The following is a 10,288-nucleotide window of genomic DNA, read 5'->3' as shown; positions in this document are numbered from 1 at the left end:
AACTAATAACTTTTAAATTTATGCAATTTATTTCCTTTTTTTATTTTATTTATTTTCTAGCACTTTATATTCCAGCATTTTATTTTTTTCCCTTTAATTTTGTTGTATTTTATTTCAGTACTTTTTTATTATTTTCAATATTTTATTTTTTTGGTATTTGCATTTAAGCATATTAACCTACACTTTATTTTATTTTAATCACTGTTTTTAGGATTATTCATTTTAGCCACTATTTAGATTATGCTTATTATTTTATTATGATTTAGATGTGATATTTGCAATTTATTCATTTTAGTCACATTTTAATTTTGGATTTAGCTACCTTTATTTTCTTGCATTTTAATCATTGTCATTTTATATTTATGCAATTAGGTCCTTTAATTTATGTTTATTTCAAGTTTTTTTATGTATTGTTTTTACTATTTTTTTTATTGTACTTTTTTTTTATTTTAATTAAGTTTGTTATTAATTGTTTTGTTTCATGCTTTATTTTCTTAGATTTATTTCTAAATTAGATTAATATTCGAATCAAACTTAAAAATTAGGATGACACTCTAGTTTAATTAAGGAGCAATTCGAGTCGAGTTTTCGCATAAGATGGCCGATTACTCGAATCGATTGCTCGACTTTTAAAATTTATTAATAATTAATATTTCCTAAAAATACTTTAGGATTAATAATTTAAATAATAATTAGGTTTTTTGGTTATTAATTAGTCCTCAACTTTAGAAATTATCGATTTAGGTTCTTAAACTTCTAGTTTTTTAGAACTCGATATTTTAGTCCTTTGACTTTTTAGTCCCCAAACTTCGGTTAAAGTATTAATATTGATATAATTAAATAGGTTAAATAAAGCTTCCATTTTAACTTAAATTTCAAATTAGTCTCTTAATTTAGGGGATAATTCGAAATGGCTCTCGCTTAAAAGCTCGAGGGACCTTTTCGGTTATTCTACTCAATTATTAACTAAAATCAAATAGGATTAATATTAGAACCTACACATTTAGGTTTGAGCCCTTAGGTTCCTTAATTTTCATAATTTGATACCTTAAGTTAGAAAAGGCCTTAATTTACCTTAAGTTAGAAAAGGCCTTAATTTACCTTATATTAATTAGGATTGAATAAAATTTTGTTTGATTGCATTTTATTTTAACTTTAAGGCACTATTCACTTATTTAAGGAATTAATAATATATCTCCCGTGATCATGCTCAGAGGGTGACTACTGGTGATTCCCTAAATAAGTCGACATCCTTTTCAAAATCGCATCATGTTTTCTAAAAACGAGGCAATGTTCGGTTATTAGAGCTAATAGATGATCTCCCGCATTTACGCTCAGGAGTGACTGCTATCGGTCTCGATAAAGGAATACCCTTTTAAACTCTGCATCCCTAATGATTTTAAATTAAATAAATATCGAACTCAAAATTTTCGATTTTAAATATAGGGTAATCAACTATGTACCAATTTTTGGGCGCTTGTGGGGTGCTAATCCTTCCCCACGCGTAACCGACTCCCAAACCTGATTCCTGGATTTTCGCAGACCCCAAAACTCAGTATTTTATTAAACTAAAATGTTTTATTAAAATCACCCGGTTTTTATGGTGTTCCAATCGCACCTTAACTGATTGGTGGCGACTCCTCACATTTCGAAACCCTTTTCAAAGAGAAAACCCCCGAGTCGGTATTGGTCTCTTCCCGCCCAGGCTAAAAACGTTGTCGACAATTGTCAATCTTTTTTAAATTTTATTATTAAATATAATTTAAAGGCATTTGATATTAGTTTAGGTTTAAATCTTAATATTTATATTTTAAAATGAAATCAATTATTTTTTATATTTTTTCTTCTATGAACATATTTTATATGATAAATTATAAAAAAATATTAAAATAATAATAATAATTAATATTATAATTGATATATTCCAACAAAATAAATGAAATTAATTCGAACAATAATTTAACTTAAATATTATTTTATCAAAAATAAATATTTCTTATTTTTGTTGTTGTAAAAGGTACAGTTAATCACTGTTATCTACGAGTAGGCTTCTTCATTTCAATTCTTGCCATAACCGTTCCAGGAGGTTGGGCGAGCTCTTGAGATACATCCTGGATCACCCATGCTTACTTGGCCATAATATCAGCTGCTTTGTTCGCGCCTCTTGGGATACAAACGAACTCCACTCTCCAATCTCTTGCAAGGAGTATATCTATGTGATACAGAGTACTTAATTGCCTTCCACTGGCTGACCTTTCTTTAATCAGCTTCACAGTTTCAATGCTGTCGACTTCCAGAATTATTCGTCTCTCTTCTGCCTTCCAAGCAAATCGATGACCTTTCTTTAGGGATAATGGGCTCTTTGAGTTTCTTATATCAGTTGCAATTCTCTTTTCTTTGTCAAGGATAGATTCTCTTTCTATCATGTCAAGTTCAAATGTAGCCTTGTTTCTTCTATCCCATAAAGATTATAAGATTACGCCGAAAAAGGAATTTCAGTCAGATATACCATATGTGGGGACGTCATTGCGTTCTAGATTTTTGACGATCCATGAGTGTAGTTCCTAGCTTAGGGATTCTTCTCGTTTATCTGGGTGAATAAGTTGTTCCCACACCCTGCATGATGATGCATATGTTTTGAAGATATTGGAATTGAGATCCTCCATAGCATCTGCACATGATAAACAATTTGCCTCCATTGTTATGTGCCTCTAGACTCTCCTTGTGTTTGTTAGAAAACATTTGCATTAATTTATCAAAAAGTAACACATTGATGCTTCACATCAGCTATTGTTAATGATAATTAACTGAGGACAATAATTATAATGCAAATTTTGAAAGAAGATAATAACAAAAAAAAGATAATATCTAATATAATTAATTTTAAAATAAAATTTTTAATTAATTTAATTATATAATTATAGTAACATATTTATCACTAATAAGGATAATATTTGTATCTAAATTTTTGTCATTATTATTAATCTTTCTGTGATGGAATTCATGAAAGTTGTCACTAATATAATAGTAATAGAGTTACTAGTGATGACTCAAAAATTTTATCACTTTGATCATTCTTTACGTCACTAAAAATACATTACTTTAGTTAACAAAGAATACATCTCGTCTCAAACATCTACCACGTTAACCCTGTCGAAGAACATCAACTCAGTAACTCCCATGGCACTACCATTAACAATCCGAAAACTCCTGAGGAAAGCTTTATATATTAGGGTTAAATACTTCATTTCTAAATGAACTTTATATTCTCTTTTATTTTATTCACTATACTTTTAAATTATTTCTATTTTGGTCACTTTGAATTATTTTATTATTATTTTAATATGATGCGCCATTTTTATTATTATTTAATATAAAAATAATTTAAAATATTAAATTAAAATAGATTGGGGTCGTCCATTGTTCATCGATGTTGGACGTCACTGCCGACAGTCATAGAAGGTGGTCGTTTGGTCCCAAATTCCATCGGCATCTTCATCTTGATCCATTGAGTCTGAATTTAGCCTCCATTTTATCGGAACATGCTCCAAATTTGGTTAAAATTGAGAAAATCAAAACGTCAATTGTTGTCGGTCGTTGTAGATGGTGACCCCCTAAGTCTGAATCCAACCTTCATTAGTTGTCAAAATATGCTACAAAGTCCAAGAATAGGAGATCAAAAGTAAGAAAACCGAATGTTTCCATCTAGATTCGCGGATTTTTGGATATTTTTTTGGTGAAATAACCATAAAATTTGGAATCAACATGTTAAACTGAGTCTCTCAGTACAATTTGGGATCAAATAACTATCGAGTTTCGAAGGCCAACGGTGGTCGATGATGACAAGAAGGGCCAATGGTTGTCATTGAGGTTTGGTATGAAGAAGATAAATGAGTTAGAGTTAAAGATATTATTTTCTTATTTATTTTAAATTATTTTTATATTAAATAATAAAAAAGCAATATCATAGAATAATAATTAGAAAATAATTCAGAGTGACCAAAACAAGAAAAATTCAAAAATTCAATGAGTAAATTAGAAAACTGAAAATACAATGAATGAAATATGAGGGGAATAAAGTTCAGTGAGAAATTGTGTAATTTACCATGTATATATATTGAAAAAAAAGGCCCTTTCAAACCTAAGAGGAAAATAGTACCTACAACTACAATAACTTTATTAATAATTAGAATACTCATTTAATACATCGTTTCAGATAATCTCAAAATAAATCGAGTCAAAGTACATAGCATTGCCGGAGCGAATAACCCATGTTGCTAGATTATGAGCAATCACGTACAATGTAATGTACACTAATCCCATTAGAACTAGACAACAACTACCACGCCTCAGAAAAGTAGATCTCAATCGTTGATATGTTGTTAATCTCACGATGAAGTTTATTAATCAGTAGACGAGAATCAGACTCAATCATCACTCGCTGCCATCCGCAATCCCTTTTCAAATGAATACCTACGATAATTGAATGTATCTTAACTAATCTCGCTTCCACACAACCAGGAGAGGTCGAGGTCATTCCACCTAAGACCCTACCATTCAAGTCCCGAGCAATGACTCCTATAGTTGCCAGTCGCGTCCATTGATCAAAAACACCATCGACATTAACCTTCAATATACCCTACAGAGGAGGCTTTCAACGTTTCGGATCCGATCCAAGGCTAACCTCATCCGAGCGCTCGGAACAGAGTGACCAGTTGTCTGAAAACTCTGAGCCTGAACAAATTCTGCCTGAAACGCTTTTGCATTTGCCACAATAAACCCAAGGAGGTTGGAGTCTACCATCATGTACCATTGCATTACGTCCACTCTAAATGTTCCAAAGAAGCATTATGAACCCTAAAAAACTTTCGAGACTAAGAAGTTCAAGGTTTTATAAAGTCGAGGGCTCTATTGTCTAAAACGTGTTTTCGTTTCAATTTTGTATATTTACTAACTGCTTTGATTCGATGGATGATCTTAAAGACCACTGCGTACAATATTAAGAAGTTCAAGGTACCTATTAGTCTAATCAAAGTAAATTTTAATATGCATAGCGAGGAGGTCAGGCGTCCTCATGCAAGGCGTTCACACAAATGGATGAGAAGGTCAGACGTTCTCATTGTTCGTGGAGAATATCCCAAGAAATTTACATTGGAAAGGATTATGATAGATATTTGGGACACAAGGAGAGGTCGTGGACGTGTTCATAGCAAGCAAACGGAACAGAGATGGGAAGATGTTCGATTTCATTAGGTTCAAGACAAAGAAATATGCTGAAAGAGTTATTGTAAGATTAAATGACCACTGTGGTCCGATGACAAAATTTGAAGCGAGGCATGCCTTCTGGAGAAATAACGTCGAGAATACGGGAGGCAAAAGCTAAGAGAAGTGGTTAGAAAAGGAAATATTTAAGATTGTTAATAAAGTAACAAAGTTAACAACTCTATGACCAAAATAAGATAGATAAACAATAAAAGTGACCAAAAAGAAATTTTTCAAAATTGTTGACTAAAATAGGATAGGTTGAAAATAAAATAGATCACCGGTGTAATCCATTTTTAAACATAAATATAACATACAAAATATACAAAATAAATTTAATATAAAAAGAAAATATATTTAATATATCCCATATTTATCTTAAAATTTATATTTAAGATTTGTAATTATTTTTAGGTTTCGAAACTATTTTCACAAGTAGAGTAAGCAAATTGGCAAATAGCAAACAAAAATCTTCCTTGTAGAATGTGATGAACCACTCGAATTTCACTTGAAAATAATTCAAAATAAATAAAGTTTTCCACCAAACAAATAGTTTTCAGTTTTTTAATTTAATTGCCGCTTGCCCCTTCACATAACAGAGAGACAAACAAGTTTTGCCCTTGCGGCATGACATGGACATTAGTGGTTATCATTGCTTCAGTTAAAACACTATTAACTGCCACTTGCCTATAAATTAAGTGAAATTTTCCAACTGTCTTACCATCAATTTTTTCCCACAAATCTTAATTTTAGTCTTAATTATATTTAAAAATAAATATTTCTAATAAATCTAAAATCTATAATTTAAAAGAATATAAAAAAATAAAAATAAACAATTTGATAATTCGATTAAATATGCTCCTAACAAGTCTTATCATCAATTTTTATAATACATGTAAAAATATTTTTTATATATTATAATTTCATTTTACAATTTATATTTGTGATTCTTAATGATTCCTATCGATATACTTTTAGGGTCTGTTTGTTTCCCGTAATTGGAATTACGGAATTGGATTTCCCCGAATTCCCGTGTTTGTTTCACGTAATTCGTTTTCCGGAAAATGTTTTCCCGTGTTTGTTTCACGTAATTCGTTTTCCGGAAAACGTTTTCCCGTGTTTGTTTCACGTAATTCGTTTTCCGGAATGTAAATCATTTTCCTAGTAACAGAATTTCCTTTGTGTTTTCTGTAAAATGACTTACGGATTCATTTTCCGTAAGTCATTTTCCGAACTTTTCACTTCAAAGCAAAAATACTTAAAATAATTTTATTTTATGAATTTAATATTAATTAAATATTTTAATATCATTTTCATCAAATATTAATTATTAAATATTTAAATATATTTATTAATATTTATAATAATATATTTATTTTTAATATTATATAAAATAATCAATTATATTAATAATATAAGATATTATATTTTATTTTAATAATATATAATAATTTTTTTTATATTTAATAATGAATAATATTATTTATATATTTAATAATATTTTAGTAAAGATATTAAAATATACTAATTAATATTTTTAAATATATAGTACTATTACTTAATAAATAATTATATAATTTATAAAATTTTATTTCACTAAATATACCGAAAAAATGTTTAAATAACATCTTCCAAACATCATAAAACGTTTTCCAGATGTTTTCCAGAAATGTAATTCATTTTACAGAAATGTAATTCATTTTACAGAAATGTAATTCATTTTCCAGAATTCAAATTCTAGTAATTCATTTTCCAGTAATTCAAATTCCAGTAATTCAAATTCCAATAATTCATTTTCTGGAAAACCAATTACAGCTAAACAAACAGACACTTAGTTTTTAATGAATCAAATGGAATAAATATTATTAAGTTCTCACTCCATTTCAGCACGTGGTAATACGGCAAAGTAAATTATTGGAATTTCCAATTTGTTTAATATTTCTCATCACAGCCGTACAATTTGCCTTGTGTTTACAAAAGGAATGTACACCCAAGTCTTGGGAGGATTTCCTGTTAAACGAGGAGGGAGTACTCAGATGAACACTATTTCTTACATTTGTTGTTGGGTCTCCCTCAATTCTTAATGTCAAAGCTTTTGTAAATTTTTATTTTCTCTCTTCTGGGTTTGGTCAAGAATTGAATTTTCTTTTCTGGGTTAGGCTTCAATTTATGCTTTGGTACTTATATTAGATTCAAATCGAGGAAATACAAAGTTTCCGTTGATTGCAAAAACTCCCTGTTTACTAAGTTGATTCATTGATTATATTCTGGAGTTCTTTTTGGAAAAGATATACCTTTTTTTGTAGCAGATTTGGTAAAATTCTCTCTTTTTTTCGACTTCAAAAGGGTGCAAGGTTTGTACTTTTGTTGCAGGTTAGCACTATCAAGATTCTTTCTTTCTTTTTTTTGTGGGTTTTTGTTATGAAGGAATTTAACAAAAAATTTCACTTTCTAATTGGACAGATTTCCTGTAGTGTGCTCGAGCTGGGTTTAGCCTGAAAAGTTGAAGTTTTTAGAGTTTTGGGTTATTTAAAAGATGACAATTGGGGATATAAGACCAAAGAAGGAGACGAAGTCAAGGAGGGGTAAACATGTTGCTGATGATACAGCTCCCTTATTGCCTAAACGACAAGATGAACATGCTGGTTATGATGAATTTAATGGAGCTTCTTTTACTGGCGCTGTGTTTAACTTGTCTACCACAATTGTTGGTGCTGGGATCATGGCCTTGCCTGCTACAATGAAAGTTCTGGGTCTGATTCTCGGGATTGCGATGGTCGTCTTTATGGCGTTCTTAACTAATGTCTCGATCGAGTTCTTGCTTCGGTTCAGTAGGGCTGGAAGAACAACTTCTTATGGAAGCCTTATGGGGGATGCATTTGGGAAATATGGAAGAATCTTTCTGCAGATCTGTGTTTTAGTCAACAACATTGGTGTTCTCATTGTGTATATGATTATTATCGGTATGACTTCGTTTTAATTCGATTCTTTGATTTCCAATTGTGTTTTGAATATGAGCTCTGATCACATTTCATGATGAATCATTTGTTTACTAGATTCTTCCCTTACCTGATCTTAACGGAAATGTGTAAATTTGCTTATGAGCTTATGATGGTTTATTGGTTCTTGAAGGTGATGTTCTTTCTGGAACATCATCAAGTGGTGTTCACCATGCTGGTGTCCTTGAAGGGTGGTTTGGAGAACACTGGTGGAACGGCCGAGCCTTCATCCTCCTTGTTACTACACTTGGGATCTTCTCTCCATTGGCATGTTTCAAGCGAATCGGTTAGTGTCTCGGTTGTCCTTTTAGAATCTAGCAGCAAACTTATGCTCATCTTTACACTTCATTACAGCCTTTGAACTCTCAGAACTTCATCCTTTTAGAATCTGAGTTGGATAGTTTGTATTGAATGTTTATTGTTGCAGATTCCTTGAGATTTACATCTGCCTTATCAGTTGCTCTGGCAGTTGTGTTTCTTGTCATTACTGTGGGAATAGCAATTGTCAAGTTAATAGGTGGAACAATACTGATGCCAAGATTGCTACCAGATGTCACCGATATGACCTCGTTCTGGAAACTCTTCACCGTAGTCCCCGTTTTAGTCACAGCGTATATCTGCCACTACAACGGTATGCGATCAATTCGATTCTTGGTTCAGCAGTTTTTTTCAGCCTTCACGTTGGCTGAATTTCTTGTGTGCTTAAATTTGCAGTTCACAGCATAGATAATGAACTGGAAGACTCTACCCAGATAGCACCTGTTGTGCAAACAGCACTTGCTCTATGCTCGATTGTTTACATAATGACAAGCTTATTCAGCTTCCTTCTATTCGGTGACGCTACGTTGGACGACGTGCTTGCCAACTTCGATACTGACCTTGGCATTCCCTATAGCTCTCTCCTTAATGACACCGTCCGTGTTAGCTATGCTGCTCACCTCATGCTTGTATTTCCCATTGTCTTCTACCCGCTTCGACTCAACATGGACGGACTCCTGTTCCCGTCTGCAAGGCCGCTAGCTCTATCTAATACGAGGTTTGCTTTCACTACTGCCGGACTCATCACGGTTATCTTCTTGGGTGCAAATTTCATCCCCAGCATCTGGGATGCATTCCAATTCACAGGAGCAACTGCTGCAGTTTGCCTTGGTTTCATTTTTCCTGCAGCTGTTACTCTTAGGTGAGTTTCCGCCGCAGTTTCCCTTGGTTTCATTCATGTTGCTGAGCATCCTTCATATATGAGACTAAACATAGAGTTACTTTAAACCATTTTTGATCGGCATTTCAGGGATCGTCACTCCATAGCAACGAAGAAGGACAAGATCTTGGCGGTTTTCATGATCGTGCTGGCCGTATTCTCAAACATGGTTGCCGTATATAGTGATGCTCTAGCCCTGTTTAAGAAGAATTCAGGAACAGAACCCAGGGAGTGATATCATTTGAGGTTTAGTTAAAAAATCTGGGTTTTCGATGGAGGCTTGTAAGCTGTAAAATAAGATGGAAATGAAGATGAACATGGACTTCTTCCAATGTGTAGAACAAATTTGGCATTGTTATGTAAGTGTACGGAGTAGACATTAAATCAAGTTGTAAAATTAATCTTCTTGTTTGTAGTTTGCTTGAGAGATTTGTGCAGCAAGTTTTTTATTTATTTCTTTCTTGATTCTGTTGAGGTGTATTCAAATCTCAAGTCTCATTACAGAGAGATCAATTTCAAGCGCAGTTTTCAAAATCCAGAAAATACTTGCATTAAAATTCAGTCTTTCAAACTGAATTAATTTCTCATTTTCTGATCTTAAATCTCCTCATTTAAGCATCATATTCTGTGAATTAACACCTTAAAAAATAATGGGGTTTGAGTGGATGCAGGAAACTTACATGTTAACTGTACAACTGTAACCAATCCTCCAAAGTTACAGAGAAATTTGCAGCAGTATTGAAGAATGAAGCCTTACACCATTATACACAGTGTAAAGCTAAAGCAGCAACTCCTTGGGATTTCCTCCATTTTTGTTTGATAGAATTCA

General features: G+C 32.1%; 1 protein-coding gene across 1 annotated transcript; it reads left to right on the top strand.

The window, feature by feature from the left end:
• The first annotated feature begins 7,315 nt into the window (after window positions 1-7,315).
• Window positions 7,316-9,874, top strand: LOC120177127 (amino acid transporter AVT6A-like). Its single transcript, XM_039183358.1, has 6 exons — window positions 7,316-7,635; window positions 7,726-8,225; window positions 8,395-8,547; window positions 8,689-8,892; window positions 8,976-9,441; window positions 9,550-9,874. Exons 2-6 carry the CDS (start codon window positions 7,799-7,801, stop codon window positions 9,692-9,694), a joined length of 1,395 nt encoding a protein of 464 aa, XP_039039289.1. The 5' UTR covers window positions 7,316-7,635; window positions 7,726-7,798; the 3' UTR covers window positions 9,695-9,874.
• Window positions 9,875-10,288: the final 414 nt, after the last annotated feature.

Source organism: Hibiscus syriacus, unplaced genomic scaffold (assembly GCF_006381635.1).
Source record: "Hibiscus syriacus cultivar Baekdansim isolate YM2019G1 unplaced genomic scaffold, ASM638163v2 tig00112281_pilon, whole genome shotgun sequence".
NCBI lineage: Eukaryota > Viridiplantae > Streptophyta > Magnoliopsida > Malvales > Malvaceae > Hibiscus > Hibiscus syriacus.
The sequence above is the reverse complement of the archived record's forward strand: the minus strand, read 5'-3'. Positions and strand labels throughout refer to the sequence as shown.

What these genes read in the sequence shown, in the direction of transcription:
- LOC120177127 (XM_039183358.1), top strand. Translation starts at nt 7,799, where the DNA reads ATGACAATTGGGGATATAAGACCAAAGAAGGAGACGAAGTCAAGGAGG. An exon ending in GTATATCTGCCACTACAACG is followed by an intron (nt 8,893 to 8,975) that starts GTATGCGATCAA and finishes TTAAATTTGCAG; the next exon opens with TTCACAGCATAGATAATGAA. An exon ending in CCTGCAGCTGTTACTCTTAG is followed by an intron (nt 9,442 to 9,549) that starts GTGAGTTTCCGC and finishes TCGGCATTTCAG; the next exon opens with GGATCGTCACTCCATAGCAA.